Source organism: Lutzomyia longipalpis, chromosome 2 (genome assembly GCF_024334085.1).
Source record: "Lutzomyia longipalpis isolate SR_M1_2022 chromosome 2, ASM2433408v1".
In the NCBI taxonomy this organism is placed as follows: Eukaryota; Metazoa; Arthropoda; class Insecta; order Diptera; family Psychodidae; genus Lutzomyia; species Lutzomyia longipalpis.
Genome location: NC_074708.1, coordinates 31,970,396 through 31,990,250, shown reverse-complemented (window position 1 = coordinate 31,990,250; position 19,855 = coordinate 31,970,396). Strand labels below are relative to the sequence as shown.

The 19,855-nt window shown below is 40.3% G+C and overlaps 3 protein-coding genes across 3 annotated transcripts; 1 reads left to right on the top strand and 2 right to left on the bottom strand.

Annotated features, from left to right (window-relative positions):
* Positions 1 to 598: 598 nt before the first annotated feature.
* LOC129790113 (adhesion G protein-coupled receptor A3) lies at positions 599 to 10,403 on the bottom strand. The gene is made up of 3 exons (XM_055827369.1): positions 6,949 to 10,403; positions 4,607 to 5,157; positions 599 to 1,697 (listed from the first exon to the last, which is right to left on the bottom strand). Exons 1-3 carry the CDS (start codon positions 10,341 to 10,343, stop codon positions 1,018 to 1,020), a joined length of 4,626 nt encoding a protein of 1,541 aa, XP_055683344.1. The 5' UTR covers positions 10,344 to 10,403; the 3' UTR covers positions 599 to 1,017.
* A 1,483-nt stretch (positions 10,404 to 11,886) lies between these two features.
* On the bottom strand, positions 11,887 to 12,886 carry LOC129790375 (peroxiredoxin). The gene is made up of 3 exons (XM_055827857.1): positions 12,776 to 12,886; positions 12,645 to 12,696; positions 11,887 to 12,572 (listed from the first exon to the last, which is right to left on the bottom strand). The coding sequence occupies exons 1-3, from the start codon at positions 12,806 to 12,808 to the stop codon at positions 11,968 to 11,970; spliced, it is 690 nt and encodes a 229-aa protein (XP_055683832.1). The 5' UTR covers positions 12,809 to 12,886; the 3' UTR covers positions 11,887 to 11,967.
* Positions 12,887 to 12,968: 82 nt separating this feature from the next.
* On the top strand, positions 12,969 to 17,987 carry LOC129790188 (LIM domain-containing protein jub). Its single transcript, XM_055827567.1, has 6 exons — positions 12,969 to 14,692; positions 16,668 to 16,814; positions 16,889 to 17,058; positions 17,125 to 17,187; positions 17,377 to 17,542; positions 17,619 to 17,987. The coding sequence occupies exons 1-6, from the start codon at positions 13,411 to 13,413 to the stop codon at positions 17,858 to 17,860; spliced, it is 2,070 nt and encodes a 689-aa protein (XP_055683542.1). The 5' UTR covers positions 12,969 to 13,410; the 3' UTR covers positions 17,861 to 17,987.
* The last annotated feature ends 1,868 nt before the right edge of the window (positions 17,988 to 19,855 follow it).

Sequence of the window (19,855 nt, the reverse complement as noted above, 5' to 3'; positions counted from 1 at the left end):
TTACGAGAAAAGATGCAAAAACCATCGATGTTTTACAAATCGATAGTCACAGCAATTAGAAACTATCGGTGGGAAAAGACTATATCGAGGAACCGATAGTTTTTCCAAAATTATCGATAGCTGTCGATGTAATAAAATGGAAAATTTAACCGACAAATTACTAAAATTGTGGTAAATGCTGGAAAATCGGGGAAAACGACAGGAATCGGAGGAGCTTAAAAGAAATTCATGAATAGCAGACGTTTTGCTTTAAAAAAAGCATTTTTTTGATTTGAAAAAAAAAAAAACGCTAAAATGTCACGATAAATCCTGAAAATCTGGAAAAAATCAGCTTCTTTGAAGAATTCTTGGGCAATCTTAATACTTTAATTTTTTAAATAATTTAAAAAAGGGTTTTCTTTTAACTAACATCTTTAAAATTACCTTCTTAGATCTAATTTCCTGTTAGCCAGATAATCTTGTTTTTTTGATGATTCTGGACCTTCTTGTCTTCCTGCTGAAAAAAAAACATTTTCCCCCTTTTCCTTCCTAAAATTCAGAATAAAATTAAACCCAATAAAAGGCTCCCAAAAGTTGTAAAATAAATAATTAAAACACATTTTCCTTTAACACTACAATTTTTATTCGTTGTAGAAAAAATGCTTTCCATAAAACAGATTTTTTTTGCATATTTTGCACGAACACCTGACCCCAATAGGTCACGCAAGAAATGCTCACAATATTTTGTAAAAAGATTATCTCGCAATAAATTAAATTTAAAAAATAAATGAGGGTGTCTGTATGAAAAGATTCTCAAAAGATGCGCTTAAATGCCTTAAAAATAATCTCAATTAGTCCTCATATTTTTGCCACTGAAGCACACACGGAAGTCCTTTGTTTTATTTATTTTTTATTTGTTGGGAGCGCGCCCCCATTCACTTCACAGAAGCACACGGGCGCACAAAGAAGAAAAAACAATCTCGCCACAGAATGCACAAAATTCCACCGAAGCGATTTGCACTGAATTCTTATTCTTTTCTATTCATTGGGCAGGACAACACTGCTACCCTGACTGCTGACCTCTTCCTGTTGCCGCAGGAAGTGTTGCTGATTGCTGCGTCTCTTGATGCGCTGATAGAGCTCATCAATTGACGTTTGACTATCGATGAGTTCACGCTCATCTCGTGAATCCTCACCGAGGAGATAATCGTGCACATCCTGCCCATCATCCTCATCCTCCACATCACTCACTTCCGACGCTTGATAGGCAAATGTGAGCCCCTCTTCGCCGGCCAGTGTGAGATCATTGTCCGGCGGCTGGGGAGCATACAGCCCATGGCTGCGGATGCTGATCTCCGAATGCTGGTAGTTGATGTCACTCTCACTCGTTGGGCTGGATGTGAAGTGTCGCGCAATGGCCGAGAGCGGCGGGTTGAAGATCAACCCAGCATCCATGTCGTACGACGTCGAAGGCTGCGCGTGGTAGTCATCGATGTCACACAGACTGGGTGAGAAGAGCACGGGGCTGCTGCTCGTCTTCATCGGCGACAGCAACATATCCGGCAGGAGGGCGACGTTATTGAAGGAGATTGAACGAGCTCTTGTTTCCCGCGCTGTGAATGATCTACTCATGTCCTCCATTGATTTTGACTGCATCTGTCGCAGCAGAACTTCCTCCGAACGCAGATCCAGAGCTGAAGGGCAGCCTTCTGCATCCACTGCAAGAAAAAGTTTTTTTTAAAGATTAAGATGAGAAATCCTTGACAAAAGAAAGTTAGTAAAACGAGAAAGTTGATTTTCTAGGTAGGGACTTCAGACTAAAAGTTCTTTATGATATCTGACCCTAAATCAGGGCTAGAAGACAATATTCTAGTCAGAAGTCTTATAGAAATTAAGAGCTGGTTAAGAATCTAATTTCTTGGCTAAGAAAACATAACAAGTTTAATTTTACAATGTACTGGTAAGCTGACCAAGCTTACGAGAGCTGTGTTTCTTTCAGTGTACCAATTTTGTGAGAGCAAACTAGAACGCGAATTAATTTAAATACGCGCAAAGTCGGGAAAAGTTGAAAAGTCATACTCTAAGTAAGAAATCTTTAGAAGGCCATATCTGGAGAACGGATCCATAGATTTTCATAATTTTTTTTTGTTTGAAAGGTCTTGAAGTCAGCTATAACATATCGAAAAATGAAAAAAATTATGTCGCCATTTTCGAAAAATTCGAGTTCGAAATTTTCGAAAACTTTGTTTTTGACTTTAGCGCCTCTTGCGGTCATTTCTCGAAGTTGCAATGTTCTAGACATTTGTAGGGTTTCTCGAAACCTTTCATTTGCCTTTGAGTTGATCAAGATCGGACTTGTAGAACCCGAGATATGACATGCCAACTTTGGAAGGCTATATCTCGAGAACGGATCCATAGATTTTCTTCATTTTTGGCATGAAGCTAGATAATATGGTCAGCTACAACATATCAAAAAATGAAAAAAATTTATGTCGTCGTTTTCGAGATATTCATCGAAAACTCATCGAAAATTTTGTTTTTGATTTTTGGCCCCCTAGCGGTCATTTTTGAAACTTGCAATGTTCTAGAGAGTTGTAGGGTTTGTTGAGATCTTTCATTTGAGCCCGGGTTGATCAAAATCGGTCAAGCCGTTTTCGAGTTATGGTCGATTTTCGATGAAAAATTGTGGCGGCCATATTGACTAAACGGCTTGACCGATTTTCAAAGATGAGGTATCGTTGGAAAGCTCTTGATGGCCCCTACAACATATAAAAATTTCAGATTTTTAGCTATTACAGGGGCTGAGATATAGCGAAAACAAAATTTTGAGGTTATTCAAAATGGCGGACGCGGGGGTGGGGGGTTGGATTTGACCTCATAATCGGATTTCTTCAGGTCGATATTTAAACTTTGCCGTTTACCGCAAGTCTCTATCTATTACCGTTCTCTTGCAATTTAAGTTTATAATCCGGAGGGCCGGACGGACGGCCGGCCGGAAAAAAACTTATTTTTGGCGCATACGTTTTTTGGAATGTGGGGACCCTAATTCGTGCTCGTACCAAGTTTGAGCCCGATCTGACGACTTTCGATTTTGCTCGGTACACAAAAGCTGTGTCTGAAAGAAACACAGCTAAAATATTGATGACAGAAAACTTGACTAGTTCTTGAGGTCTTTAGAGCTAGAAAATTCAGGACATCAAATTCATAAAAATTTCTAGGTCACTTAATCTATAGCTAGATAATTGAAAGAATTCTCAGCCTGGACTTTCCTAGAATTTTTATTCATCAGAGATTTCTAAAAATCTATCCTGCTTCGCGGATTCTTGACCAGAAGGTCCTACCTACAGTCATCCTATTGCCTTAGTCCCTAATCAGAAGCTTTATAAAAGTTTGTTTTGAATTCAAAATTTAAGTTGAAAAAGAAAATTCTTCGCCAAAACCTTTTTAAAATCATTATTCTTTGCGAATTATTCTAGATTTCTCTTACTTCTAAAAGTCTAGATATCTAGAAATTACATGACCTAGAAAATAAGCAACCACTCTAAAATTCCTATTCTTGACGCAAGTTCTTGAGATTTCTATCTAGAAAATTCAGGATATCAGATTCTTGAAAATTTTTGGATCACTTAAACTAGAGAATTGAGAGAATTCTTGACCAGATACTTCCTAGAATTTTTATTTTTGGTCAGGATTTTCTGCAAATCTTTCCGGTTTCACGAATTCTTGACCAGAAGATCTAACTACCGAAAGCTTAAAAAAAAAGTTCGTTTCAATTAAAAATTCAAGCCGAAAAGGAAGTTCTTAGTCAAAACCTTTTCAAAATAATTATTTTTGGCGAATGATCCTGGATTTCTCTTACTTCTTGCTAGAAAATTTGTCTACTTCTTGAGATTTCTAACCAGAAAATTCAGGAAAATAATCAATTTTTGAAGCAAAATGATGCAATGAAAATTTCCTAAAAAATCCCGATCTTATGTAAGCTGTGTTAAAATGTATGTAAATCTTCTAGAATAAATTTCTGAAATTTCTAGTTTTTTAGCCTAGAAAGTAATAAAAAAATAGAAAACCTTACTATAGCCTTGAAATTGACCTAAAATATTGTAAAAAAATCTTTTAAATTTCAATTCCTAAAGTCAATGAAGAAAATTCCTTGCTAGAACCTCCCCAGAATTTTTATTTATAGCTCTAAATCCTAGAAAAGGTCTTCTGATCCATAAATTCTGGGTCAAGAAGAAGTAATCCTATCGTTTCTATAATTCCTGGCCAGAAATTCACATTAAAGTTCGTTTAAAAAATTGTTAAAAATCTGGCAAAACTCATCCTAAAAGTTTTATTTCTGGGATTCCTAGCTGATCCCGCTGATCCTGAAAAATATTTTTCAATATTTTGAAGTCTGTATATCCGTTAAATTAAAGAATCTTCCTAACTCCTCAACTCCGGGTTAAATCTTATCTGAAAATTCTTTCTAGTTTTAGAATCCTTGCCCAGAAAGTTTAACAAATCTACAATTTCCTGAAAATTCTAGGAATGCTAGATTTGATATCCGAATATCCCAGAATTTAATTTCTAGGCAAAATTGAGCAAAACCAATCTGAATTTTAAAATTCTTAAAGCTGAATCCACTAACCTGTCTCACAGGACTCTTCCTTGATTTCCTGCTCACTTGGCGACGTTACAATTGGCAGTCCAACGGTATTCATTGCCAAGATTGGGCTATTGAGCGACAGTACGAACCCTTCTGCATCGTTTGTTGATCTTAGTTCTAAGCATGTGGGTGGATGAGCTGTAACAATCTGATCCACATCCGGAGATCTCTCCTCCTCTTTGATACTCTTAAACGGATACTGCCCGTCGAAGGATTGATTGACGTAGTGCGGATCATTGTCTGAACTCATATTCTCCTCATCATCGTCATCGTCGTCCGTATTGAGGGATTTCTTGTACCTCTCTTCTGCTCTCATTGTCACCGTCTCATGCTGAGGCGTCCCCGTTTCCTGGACATTCGTGTAAATATTCGCCACAACGCCACTATCTCTATTTGTAATCTTTGAGCGTTGTGCTGCAATGGCACGTAGACTCTCTGCCCCCACCACGAGGCGATCTGCGTCACTTTCTTCATTGCAACTGTCCGAGAGGATGTTGGGATTGTTGTGTCGTTGCTCCTTGCCACATTCCACTCTGAAAAATGAGAGAGAAAACCCCTATTTAGCTGTGTTTCTTTCAGACACAGCTTTTGTGTACCGAGTAAAATTGAAAGTCGTCAGATCGGGCTCAAACTTCGTTTGTTTTGTTTTCGCTATATCTCAGCACCTGTAATAGCTTAAAATCTGAAATTTTTATATGTTGTAGGGGCCATCAAGAGATTTCCAACGATACCTCATTTTCGAAAATTGGTCTAGCCGTTTAGTCAATATGGCCGCTACAATTTTTCATCGAAAATCGACCATAACTCGAAAACGGCTTGACCGATATTGATTAACCCAGGGTCAAATGAAAGCTCTCAACAAACCCTGCAACTCTCCAGAACATCCGAAGTTTCAAAAGTGACCGCTAGAGGGCCAAAAATCGAAAACAAAATTTTCGATGAGTTTTCAATGAATATCTCGAAAACGCCATTATCGATTTGCTTTATTTTTTGATATGTTATAGCTGACCATATTATCTAGCTCCATGCCAAAAATGAAGAAAATCTATGGATCCGTTCTCGAGATATAGCCTTTCAAAGTTGGCATGTCATATCTCGGGTTCTACAAGTCCGATTTTGATCAACTCAAGCGCAAATGAAAGGTTTTGTGAAACCCTACAAATGTCTAGAACATTGCAATTTTGAGAAATAACCGCAAGAGGCGCTAAAGTCAAAATAAAAATTTTCGAAAATTTCGAATTCGAATATTTCGAAAATGCCATTATCGATTTACTTCATCTATATAATAAAGAAAGGCCTGTTTGTTGGTAATCGTCGTTCCGACTTTTCTATACAAATCCACACCGTTTGTCCGATCGCGATGAAATTTGGTACAGAGGCTCCTTATAACAGGCGGTTTCAGATGGCCGTATTCATTTTCCCCCCAAAGCCCCCCTTCAGGTAGCCCCCATAGAGATTTCATGCAGTTTTTACAAATTTTTGAATTTGGCGCCTAAAGTATTGTATGAAATTGATTTCCTCTCTTTGCAAATTTTTTTCCGGGATTGATAAGTGGTCATAATCTACCTTTAAACCATCAAAATTTATTTTCTCATTAAAATTTGCGCGAAGCGCAACAAATCCCCGCGAAGCGGGGCGAGGTAAATTGGAGCGAAGCGACAATTTACCTCGTCTATATAATAAAGAAAGGCCTGTTTGTTGGTAATCGTCGTTCCGACTTTTCTATACAAATCCACACCGTTTGTCCCATCGCGATGAAATTTGGTACAGAGGCTCCTTATAACAGGCGGTTTCAGATGGCCGTATTCATTTTCCCCCCAAAGCCCCCCTTCAGGTAGCCCCCATAGAGATTTCATGTAGTTTTTGCAAATTTTTGAATTTGGCGCCTAAAGTGTTGTATGAAATTGATATTTCTTCTCTTTCCAAAATTTTTCTCCGGGATTTATAAGTGAACTCAATCTACTTATAAACCATCACAATTTTTTCTCTCTAAAATTTGCGCGAAGCGCAACAAATCCCCGCGAAGCGGGGCGAGGTAAATTGGAGCGAAGCGACAATTTACCTCGTATTTTAATATGTTATAGTTGAGGTTAAAGCCTTTCCAACGATAGCTCAAAATCGAAAATCTATGCAGCCGTTCCCGAGATATGGCGCTTTAAAGATTTCTTGGGGGATGACTTTCCTACTTTTCCTGACAAATTTTTCTCTCACAAAATTGGTACACTGAAAGAAACACAGGTCTCGTAAGCTTGGTCAGCTTACCAGTACATTGTTACTTTCTTGACACCTGAAAAGCTAAAAAAAGAAGAGAAAATGATTCAAACCTTCGATCAACGTGTATGTTAATGTTGTTAACTTTACTCCCGGAGCTAAACATCGACATTTCCGTGGGTGGGCGCGTTGTTGGTGGCTTTGGGAAGGTAATCATTGACGTACCAACCTCACTATTGCCACCATCCCCACTAAAATCCCTCCTCTGTATCTCAATGTTATTCTGCTTCGCCAAACGCTTCTGCTTCCGGAAAAACTTCCTGGCCACATTGCTTTGATTGGGATTGTAGAAAACATCCGCTGCGTGAACTTCCTCATTTATAATGACGGGATTGTGGACAAATTGCTGCCGATGGAGCAGGACGAGGTTCATATTGGCTACTTTGGCACCACTCGGGCTCCCATTGCGTCGTGTCAGTGTGTGCGAATTGAGATCTGCTGCTGCTGCCTTGAGCATTGTGCTATTGGGGCGACTTTTGGAGCTCTGACTATTTGATCGGGAAACGGAGTGAGCTGCAGCCGTTGCTGCAACTTGCCGGAAGGTCACAACGCCCCCATTGAGCTCTTTTGGTTCTCCGGAGAAGTTCTGCGTGAAGCGATTGCGTACACGGGAGCAACGCATCACATTCCACTGCTTCCGGATGTCACTGCGTGCAATGCCGTAGAAGAAGACTGTGAAGCATCCCAGAACTGTGGCCATGATGGCGTAAATGACACTGAAGGCTTCCTCCTCGTACTGAATACGCTCCGCAAAGGGCGTGGATACGGTTAGACCGGCAAAGAGCCACGTGATAAGGTAGAGAATGAGCGTGATGACAAATGCATTGAGTTGCGTACTGTGGCTGTGCTCCTGATCATCCTGCGTGCTTGTCGTTGGCGTGCTGATGGAGATGCTCTGGTAGTGATTTCCCGTCACTGTATTCGGTTCCAGGAGATCCAAATCCACGTTCTCCGTGCCCTGGGTGCCCTCACTCATGTGCCCATTGATGTCACGATCCCGCAAATTGCATTTGATGCACACAAAGAGCAAACAGAGGAAACTAATGACGATGGCTGCTGGCACAAAGACCGCACTGAGAGCTGGACTGGATTTCATGAAGCAATACGAGTAGGAAGCATACTCCCGGATATTCACGGCACCCCCAATCCCGCAGATGATCACGGCAATCCCATAGCCCACAAGGTAAATCCCCAGGATGGGTTTCCTCCCACCAATGTCCTCCTTTGGCAAATCATCCGCTTGCAGGACATTCGGACGCTTCTCCAGCCTCTTCATGCGCTTCAGGAAGTTACTCACGGACACACACATCCAGAACAGGACAGCCAGGCTCAGGTACTGCGTCAACATGCCAAAAGTCTGACAAATACGACTATTGTCCGTCTGATAGATGCCCACGTTGAAGACAAGCAGAAGCAGAGAGAGCGTCAGCCACGTATTAACCAGAGCATGTTTAGCCTTCCTGGCCATTTGTATCGTCTTCCCGAACACCGTGTACGTGCTAATGTTCACCCACAGGCAGATAAACAGCACCAAACTGCCCACATACACCGCAACCGGACAGTACCGGAAGCGTGCTCCGGAATTCTCATCTGGTGAATCATTGAGGTACTTTGTGTGCTGAATCAATCCGTAGTAGCCGAGTTTTGTGCACGCAAACACCAGCATTCCCTGGAGCATGTGCGAGAAGAGGCACCCCTGCGAAGACCAATCCCCGAGGCCCCCATTGAGTTCCGGATCCCACCAAACGGGCTTCGGGGCGCTCAATTCATGATGAAATGGCTGCGCCCGGAGGATGATAAAGATGGGCTCTGTGAGATTCTCACGCATCCTATTGCTGGAACTCGTCACCTTCGCTCCAATCACGCACGAAGTGATCCTGTACGTGCCATGGGAACGATTCTGCGGGAAAAGGTTGCTATTCTGGAATACCGAGACAAGGAGTTTCTGCGTTGATGTACTACTAGCAGCTGAGAGATGCGCAAAGAGTGATGCCGGGAATTGGATTGAGGCATCAATGTGCTTATCGTAGAACCCAATACTCTGTGCTTGATTCCCAATATTGCACTGAAGTGTCCTCCGCTCCGTGGCTGCCTTGAACCACACGCAAGTCTTCCCGGAGAAGCTCTGCGGGCGTATCTTGAACTCCTCCATGGCCAGGTTGTCCTTCTTCGCCAGCACTGATGGGGTATTCTCTGCAGCTGCCTCCGCAGCTCTCACGAGTTTATTGCACGCCCCATCGCGTTGCTGGCCCATTTGCAGCAAAACAGCTGGGATTTGCATGCACTGGGAGACAATGTCCAACACCATGGGGCCCAGATCAGCTTCCACTGTGAGGAAATCAATGTAGTTATCCACTGTTTTGGCAATGAAGCTCACATCGATGGGATCACGGAATTTCAGTTGAACTGTTGCATTCCCCGGAAGGGCTGTGTAGTTCCGGAGGCGTTCAGCACTCTCCAGGACACGCACAATGGTCAGATTGACCTTGGCAAATTGATCGAGGATTCGTGTTGTCTCCCGGATGAAGGGACAAGCAGACGTATCGAGATTCTCCCATTGTCCCGTTTCATTGCATCGCCCCACGGCGTGGACGTGTGGGGGCCCATCCCCAGCACAGGGAACACTGACAAGTGTCCCCCGGATGGTACGTGGCCAGGAGTAGTGTCCCTTATTGTCAGCCATCTCCTGCGATGGGCAGTACGAAGTTTCATTGTGAATCACCCACACGGCAATACTCCGGGAGAAATTAGCCTGTTCCGACCGTAGTCGGCAATTCCACATCCCTGTGTGATTCCTCCCTACACTGGGAATCCTCAGGATTGAATTCAGTAGCCCCCGGTCGGCAATTTGATTCTCCGTTATCTGAATTGTGGCTGCAAATTGCTGAATTGGCTCCACAAAGGTGATATTTTCCGTGGAATTCGGCGCGAGGATTACATTTGACCAGCCCCAGAAGACATGCGCCCCCGGGGGGAGATCCTCTGAGTCCATTTTCGCCCCCACAGCAACCCTGGGAGCACGACAACGGATACTGAGAGCATCCCCCTCAAAGAGAATCTGATCGTGATCGGGCAGAAGCTCAAGATGCGTCTGCAGTTGACTCTCACAGTGAAGATCTTGACCAATTTTGAGCTTCTTTATGGGGGTCCCCTTGAACGTCCCGGTACTCTCGCACTTTGGCTGCTTCTGCAGCTTTACGGAATTATTGGCACTCCATGGATTGAGCCAGAGGAGGTTGCAATCGCAAACAAGGGGATTCATTGATATGTCCAACAATCGCAGCGAGGGCATCCTGTCGAAGGAGCCCTGATAGATGTGCGCAATGAGGTTTTGCGCCAATTTTAAGTCTTCCAATTTTGGCATCTCACCGAATACTGTCTCGTCTATCAGTCTCATTGAGTTGTGCGTTAAATCGAGGCGTCGGAGTTGTGTTAGATTCACAAACATCCCCGCCTCCAGGCTTGATATGTGATTATTGCTCAAATCTCTGTGGAAAGAAGAGAATTCAGAAAAGATTTTATTTTAGCTGCTACCAGTGTGCGTGATGGCAATGTAAACACAGAATAAATACGGCATCCCCAATTTGTGGCGCCATCTGTTGAGAGCTTTTAAAAAATATATCTAGGCGAAAGTCGCGCGAATGTCGCGCGAAAATCAATATATTTTCTTAACACTCGGAGGACTTTACTGGTAATTGGTACCAATTGAAACCTTAAAATCGTCACAGAATAAAATCTATTGGACTTATCTCGATGAATTTAGCATCTATGTGTAGGGAATTTTAATTACTTTAAGATAGCAGAAAGAAAATCTCGAGAAAAGTCTTTTCTTTTGAAGATAATTGAGGTCAAAGTCAGAATCCAACGCGGAGGATCAAATTGGTAATAACTACCAGTCAAAATCCCATACATTTTAGCCATGGTTTTGAGGTTATGTTTCCCCATATTTCCCAAATAGAGTACTCTTGTTCACTTTTCCCCGAGTGAAAATCATTAATATATGGACTAATTTTATTGCCGGAAGTGACTAAAAAGTTACTTTAAGAATCAAAGTTTGTGATGATTTAGGTGCAATAATAAATTATGTAAAATTGTAGCTAAAAAAGTCGTTTGAATTGGCAATTTTGCATCGATTCTACGCAATTTTTTTCAGTGACGATTTTCTAAATTAAATATTTAGTAATTAGGTGTAGGAATGTTTGAAGGAGATTGAGAATTAGTGAAACTTTCGATTCTTGTTCAATAAACTGATTAATAATTAATTATTGAGCATATTTTATCAACTGGTACTTATTACCAATTTGATCCTCCGCGTTGGATTCTGACTTTGACCTCAATTATCTTCAAAAGAAAAGACTTTTCTCGAGATTTTCTTTCTGCTATCTTAAAGTAATTAAAATTCCCTACACATAGATGCTAAATTCATCGAGATAAGTCCAATAGATTTTATTCTGTGACGATTTTAAGGTTTCAATTGGTACCAATTACCAGTAAAGTCCTCCGAGTGTTAAGAAAATATATTGATTTTCGCGCGACATTCGCGCGACTTTCGCCTAGATATATTTTTTTAAAAGCTCTCAACAGATGGCGCCCAATTGTCCGGAGACGCTCTTCCATGCTGTTGTAGCCCCCTCAGGAAAATGTAAACATTCACAGGCAGCACCTCCCTCGCGGCTCTTCAACACTTTCCACGCCCACGATACCCTTCCCGCATCCCTCGTAGCTGTAAAATGCACAAAATACAAAACACCGTGCAATTGCCACTTCACCAAATGCGATAGCACGCTAATTGAGTCAACAATTGCGCAGAGATATCGGCAATAAAAGATAATAAAATTAATGGCGAGGAATCCAAATAATTTTTTTTTGTAGTAAACCACGATTTGACACTTCTTCTTCTTCTTTGCCCCAGGAGGAATTTCTCCAACAGATGGCGCTCAAACTCAAAGAAAAAAATCATAACTGAATTTTTTTCGGCAATAAAAATCCCATTTCCTGGTCTAATAAATTTATTTTCTTGACCTGATACCAGCCTCTGGGGGTCACAACGCGATAAGCCTCCACAATGAAATCTATCCGTGCTTCTGGAAATAATCTTTGGATGCGGTAACAGTGGGTTTGATTGTGTCAGGATTTGTGTCGGGATTCCAATTTGCAGGACACACCTCGCCGTGCTTCTCAACAAACTGGAATGCCTTGATGAGCCTCAGTGTTTCATCCACCGAACGCCCCACAGGGAGGTCATTGACGGTGATTTGCCTCAAAATGCCATTTGGATCAATTATAAAGAGTCCCCTTAGGGAGATCCCTGCCTGTTCCAGGAGAACCCCATAGTCGCGTGAGATGTCCTTTGTGAGATCCGCCAGCAGTGGGTAGTGGAGCTTCCCCAAACCACCAGCCTTCCGGTCGAGATTCGTCCATGCGAGATGACTGAAATGCGAATCAACGGAAACACCCACAACTTCCGTATTTAGCTTCTGGAATTCCGACATTCTATCGCTGAAGGCAATAATCTCCGTGGGGCAGACAAAGGTAAAGTCCAGGGGGTAGAAGAAGAGCACCAGGTACTTCCCCTTGTAGTCATTTAGAGAGATTTCCTTGAATTCCCCATTCACAACGGCCGTGCCCTTGAAATCCGGTGCAGGATGCTGAATTTTAGCCGCAAGGAGGCGACTTCCTGCAAGGAAAATCATTTTTGTTTTTAAGCCATAAAAAAATGCCTCCTGGGAGCACTGAAAAATGATCTCACCAGTAGAGATTTGTCGCTGGGAGATACTTTGACGGATTGCGGATGGAAAAGTCTAGAAATAGTTTGGAAAATTGCGTAATTTTAGCATCAAAGCGGTATAAAAAGAAAAATAGTTTTCAGTGCAATCTCACAGTTTTCAGGAGAGAGCGGAAAATTGCAGCCATTTCCAATGAAGAGAGAGATACTTTCAACTGGGACGAATGAGATTGCAGGAAATACTTTAGCTGCCACAGAGAGATTCCCAAGAACTGAATCCGCACCACGCGTGAGATTCCTCCAAAGATAGTTTTTTCTTTGAGAAGATTTTTCTTCTCCCAACAATGGGTGTGGAGGAATCAAACATTGTCCTAAGAACTCACGGATAGTTTCCAGAATATTCACATGGAGGGTGACGACATGTCATAGGACAATCACAAAGATTTTCCCCAATGCATCCATTGAAGGGGTTGTCATTTTTTTTTTTCTGAAGTGTTTTGTCAATAAATTCTGTTCATCGCTGCAACTTTTCCAGCGCATTTTCCCGATGAATTTCCACTGAAATTGGCTGAAAAAATGCCCTAATCGTACGATCGTGCCGCGAGAAAGGTCGCAATAGTAGTCAAGTGGACGCGCGCTGTGTATTTAGGCGAATATTTGCGCATTTCTGTGATAACAAAAAGCCCCATCCGAGTGTTTTCCTTTATCTTCCCACATTCCGTTACTTTTCCTGTCTGCATCTCCGGGAAAATTAGCCATTTCCGCGTGGATTTTCACTCACTGCAACACAATGTCTTCGCCACACCATCAACTTCAGTCGAATCACGATCCCAGCTACCTGGTACGACTGCAGAATCTCCGTCTGGAGGATGGTGGTCAGGAGGCACGAGGGTATCACAGAGCAGCTGTGGGGGGTGCCAAGAAGTCCGGGTACTTCCCCAATAATAGCCCAACGCACTCCCATTCACATTCCGGCTCTTCGCAGCATTCCGACAGTCCCAGGGCCAGCTTCACCACTCCCGGAGGTGCTCCGGGACCCGTGTACGAGAACATGGAGTACATTGGGCCAGATCAGGGTACCTACTATGGGAATTTTGAGTGCACCAATAAACGGGCACAGCCACAAGTGCCGGTGACGGGTTCATTGACACCGGCTGCAAATCTGGGCAATGTGAGTCGCTATGCGCACACTCCACAACCCGAAGTTGAACCCCAGGTGCACATTTATGAGAATCTGCACATTGTCTCGGGGCAGAGGGCACAGCCACAGGCATCCCCAGGTCAAGCTGTCTACTACCATCGCACGGACAGCCCCTCCGCCACTCCGTCGCACTCGTATCAAACCACAATGGTGGCCCCATCAGTTGCCACAACACTCAACAAGGCCCAATCCAATGGGAGCCCCCATCATTCCCACAGCAGCTCCGGGGCATCGTCCAAAAGTCACTATTCCCAGCTCAATAGTTTCCCTCCCAAGGCTGCCATGGTGCAGTACCACCATCCCCCGATCCCACTCTCCCAGCAACCTCAGCAAGCCCAAACACCCCACTATCAACCCATGAAACCCATCATTCCCAATCCCATCTACCAAAACACCTCAGCGGCTTCCCTGCAAACGACCTCTGGGCTGTATGAGTACCAGAAGTCCCCAAAACACTTTGCCTATCTACCCCAGAATGTGTACGATCCCAAGAAGTACTCACCGCTGCAGAAAACTCCGGACGACATCAATGGATCCGATTATGTTTGCATGTCAGCCGGGACATTGTCGCAAATTCATTCTCAGGCAGCTCCTGTCTTCTCCACAACATCCTCCACGAATAATCCGACAAAAGTCACGGCGTACGTTGCAGGACCCGCCATGGCTGTTGTCCTGCCCCCATCTGCGGCTAAACAAATGCCCGAAGTCCCAGAACCGCTGCCACCTAAGCCGCAGCAGAAGAAGCCCCCGTCGCCACCTGTGCAGGTGCAAGTGGCGAAGAAACTTGAGACTCCGCAGGAGAGGGAATCTCTAGCTGAGGCTGCTTCGCCAACTCCATCCCAGCACAGCAGTGGCAGTGGATCCGGAAGACGTAAGTTTGATTTTACTTTTTCTTCCGTTTTTTTTTTAGTTACGAGGAAGTTCTCTGATCGTAATTATTCCTATAATGATTCTTATTAGAATTAAATAGAAATCCAATAAGAATTGTGTGAAAAAAACAATTTAAGGGATTGTACAAAATAATAAATAAAGGAGTAAAATTAAGCAGAATAATTTGATGTTAAATAGGGAGGACAGGGGCAAGATTAAGAGAGAAATATTATTTGAAGTTAATAATATAGAAATTAATTTTGATTAAATTCATTTTTCCACTAAATTCACTAAATCAATCACAAAGATCAGTAAAAATCCTTCTCGACAGCAAAAAGAAATATTTTGAGCAGTTAAAATCAGTTGAGGAGGACAACCTCCCCAATGCGAAATCTGCAACGACGTCCTGGACGTCATGCACCTCCTTAACGTGTGTAGAAAATACTCCGACCACAGAAGCAGAATCCTTGGCAATTTTGATTAATATAAAATGTCTAAAAGAGCCTGACTATCATATAAAAATAATCAAACTCATAGATGCCATGGCGCTCTCCGCTGAAATCTGAGTAGGGAAATTCCAGGGTGCACTCCGACAGGTTGACTGGGTGCACACCTGGACCCGCCTTTCCCAATTACACTCAAATATTTTCTTTTTCTTTTCAAATCCATTTTCATTCATAAATTCCACCCACATTATCCTCACTCACAACTTTCCATACACATCCTCCAATCAAAACGTTGCAGCCACAAACTCTCAAATGCCACACAAAACGTTTTTCGCACCAAAACATTCACGAAAAAACTAAGGCGATATGAATAAAGTCTTTATAGTAGCAGTAGTAGTAGTAGTAGTAAAATCAGTTGGTTTGTTTAAGTCAGTATAAGCAGATTAAATTGTTAAAATATTAGGCTAATTCAGTTAAAAGATTTTAAAAAAATTATTCAATTTTAAACTATTGAGAATTTTGATCAGTAAAACCATTAAAATCAGTAACTGAAAAAAAAAGATTTTCTTTTCAGCTAAAGATAGATAAATCAGTTATATAAATATAACTGCCCAAATTGATTTTCTTTCCAGTAGAGCCGCCTAAATTAATTTCTTGTGTTAACTGATTTACAAAAATTTTTACTTGTTCATAAAAGTATAATTTATGGTCCTATTCACGTTTCTCTTGTTAGGAAAAAATGATCATGACAATTTTAGATCTAGACGAAAGATAGGAAAATACATTAGTGGGAGTGAGATGGAATGAAAAAAAATGTCAGGAAAAATGTCAAACATTTTTTTTCTAACATGAGAAACGTGAATAGACCCGCTGATCTTATTTATTTTTAGACTAAATGAATATATTTTTGTGAACAATTTTTTCATGAATTATGGGATTTATCTTTTACTGATTAAATCAAAAAAATTTACTGACGAAATCAAATAATTTACCATGAAAGTTTTCATCGAGGTCTCTTAATTTATTGTACTATGTACACAGGTTCTAAACTTTTCTGCTTGTTTAATTTGATGAATCTACTGACCAAAGAAAATACTTATATTTAAAAAAGTTTTAAAAAAAAATCTTTTGCTGCATAAAAGAAATATTCAAAAAGTATCTTATTGGTTCAATTCGTTTAATCAAATATTTCACTGCTCATCCTGTTTGTTCGGTTTGCTGCAAAAAAAAACCCAAAAGGCCTAATTGTGCCCCAACCACCCCTAATCTTTTCTTTTGGTATTAAACTCTTTTAAAAATCTTATCAAATAAAATAGTTTACGAAGGAATAAAATATGTTCACGTAAATGTTTTTAGTTCCTATTTTCTCGTATATATTGCTACGTTTCGGGGGTTTGGAGTTTCTTCTTCTTCAGGCCCACATAGAATAAAGATTAAATAGAAACTTATAAAGTTTTTTTTTCGTTTTTCATTCCTTCAAAAGTATCTCATAGACAGATAAAATATTCCAATTTTTTCCTTCTTCACCAGCAAAAGGTCTTTCAAAGAATCTTCTCCCGTACAATGTGACACCCCCACGAGGTACGGGCCCCACTGAGGCTGAGCGGAAGATTGAGGAGCTCACGCGGCAGCTTGAGGAGGAAATGGAGCGCAATGAGGAGCAAGGAGAGTACTTTGGTATGATTTTTAAGGCCTCTTTGCTCACTAAAGGAATCATTTTTTTAATAAAAATATTTTTTTTCTCCTTCAAGGAATCTGCCACACGTGTGGTGACAAAGTAACCGGAGCTGGACAAGCTTGCCAGGCGATGGGTAATCTCTATCATACCAATTGCTTCATTTGCTGCTCATGCGGAAGGGCACTCCGTGGCAAGGCGTTCTACAACGTTCACGGACGTGTCTACTGCGAGGAAGATTACATGGTTAGCCCTTAAAAGTTTTTTTTTTATTAAAAGATTTTCTTTTGTAAAAAATATTCTTTTTTGCAGTATTCTGGATTCCAACAGACAGCGGAAAAATGTGCAATTTGCGGACATTTAATAATGGAAATGGTAAGGCAATTTAAATAAATAATCTCTCTGCCATCGCACATGTTGAATAAAAATTCCCCCATTAAGAAGCTTTTTGTGAATTCACGCTTTGGAGGCTTAATTGCTTTCGTCAATCGTTGTGAATATTCAAAAGAATCTCAAATTAATTTAATTTTTAATTACAAAATTATAAATTCTTTTGTGGGACAGATTCTCCAAGCAATGGGAAAATCCTACCATCCAGGATGCTTCCGTTGTTGCGTGTGCAATGAATGCCTCGATGGGGTACCCTTTACTGTGGATGTCGACAATAAAATCTACTGTGTCAACGATTACCATCGAATGTTTGCCCCCAAATGTGCCAGCTGTGGCAAAGGTAAGTCCCGAAAATTCTATTTAAATTTCAATTTCTTCAATTTCTGTGTGTTAAACAAAAAAAAACAATTCAAAAGGCATTACGCCCGTGGAGGGAACAGAAGAGACTGTGAGGGTGGTTTCAATGGACAAGGACTTCCACGTGGATTGCTACATCTGCGAGGAATGTGGGATGCAGTTGACGGATGAGCCGGACAAGAGGTGCTACCCCTTTGAGGGGCGCCTCATGTGCCGTGCGTGTCACATTCAGAAAATCTCAATGCAGCCCCACAATCGCGTCATTGAGCCCGTCTCAGCGAGTTATCAGTACATGGGCTAGATAGAGAGATTTTTCTCTTCTCGATAAAGCTTTCTTTTTTATCAAAATAACCCGAATTCAATTTTAAAAAAAATTCACATAGAATGTTGTGAAGAAAAAGAGATAAATTAAATGCCAATGGATTTTTCTCTACACTTTTAATGCAAAAAAGTAATATGACAATTTTCTAGGCCATTTCCCCGGCAAATTGTTGAATTATAATAAACTCTAAAGCTCTAGTGCGGGAGCAACAAGAAGGGAATTTAGAGGATTTTGTTAATTTTTGAGAGCTTTTTAAATATTGGATTGTGTTTTCAGATTAATTTCGGAAAAGTTTGATTTCTGTTCAAAATAATCTTGCACTGAAGCTTCACCACGTGATGACGTAAAGGCGTGATGGCCAATCAAAAGGCTTTGTAGGAATTTATCAACCAATTAGAACTCTTCTTTTCACTACGAATTCTTCTTATTCTTATTTTTTATTTCATCATGAACAATTTATTTTGTAGTCTGGATTTGAATAAAGTTTGTAGTCTAAAAGATTAAGATTTATTAGAATTGAGGATAGAATCTATGAAAAAGGCTACAAAAAATTGAATTTTATTCAAATCTGAAATGGTTGAATAAGTTTTAAAAAAGGGTGAATAAAGTCGATTTCATGATTTTAGAAGTGGATTGAAGTTATTTGGATTAGAACATTTTTAATTATTCATTCTTGAACATTTTAAGCTTTAAAATGCCTTGAATGCTTTTATTTTAATTTATTTGTTCTTTAATTGGAGGACCCAGCATTTGGCACAACGCGGAGGATCAAATTGGTAATAACTACCAGCTGATAAAATATGCTCAATAATTAATTATTAATCAGTTTATTGAACGAGGATCGATAGTTTCACTAATTCTCAATCTCCTTCAAGCATTCCTACACCTAATTACTAAATATTTAATTGAGAAAATTTTCAGTGAAAAAAAAATGCGTGGAATCGATGCAAAATTTCCAATTCAAACAACTTTTTTAGCTACAATTTTACATAATTTATTATTGCGCCTAATTCATCACAAACTTTGATTCTTCAAGTACCTTTTTAGACATTTCCGGCAATAAAATTAGTCCACATTAATTATTTTTGACTGTGGAAAAGTGAACAAGAGTACTTTATTTGGGAAATATGGGGAAACATAACCTCAAAACAATGGCTAAAATGTATGGGATTTTGACTGGTAGTTATTACCAATTTGATCCTCCGCTTTGGATTCTGACTTTGACCTCAATTATCTTCCAAAAAGAAAGCTTTTCTCGGGATTTTCTTTCTGCTATCTTAAAGTAATTAAAATTCTCTACACATAAATGCTAAATTCATCGAGATAAGTCCAATAGATTTTATTTTGTGACGATTTTAAGGTTCCAATTGGTAGCAAGTACCAGTAAAGTCCTCCGGTGTTAAATTGAAAAGATCCATGAGCTTTCTATAAAAATCTTTAGCTAGTTTTCTTACAAAATTTGTTTAGATAAATCTTTAAAAAGTTTAAAAAATATATTTTTCAATAATTTGATAAATTCTAGGGTTTTTTTAAAATATATTTTCCCTCATAGAAGAAATAAATTTTCACACTAAATAAATAAAAAAAAGTTTTTTCAGGGTTAACCTAGATTTAAGCAGGAAATTTTTGCAATTTTCATGAAATCTAACTTCAAAATTTTCTATTAAAGTCAATTTTCGTCAAAAATTCTTGAAATGTTTCCTGAATGTTTCTAAAAGTCTTCCTCTAACTGAATATATTCTTTTGTGAATAGAAAGACTTTTTCTTATATATTTTTAAGAACTCTTAAATAGAGAAAAATTGTCGACCGAATGAACAAAAATCTGGGTTAAGGAATTTATTAAATGGACAGAAAATAGATTTAAATTCGAGCAAGAATAAAAAAAATTAAAGATTTTTTAAGGATGTTTGACAATAAAGAGATCAAAATATGACAATAAAAACAAAGTAATCCTATTCACCCCAATTTCAATA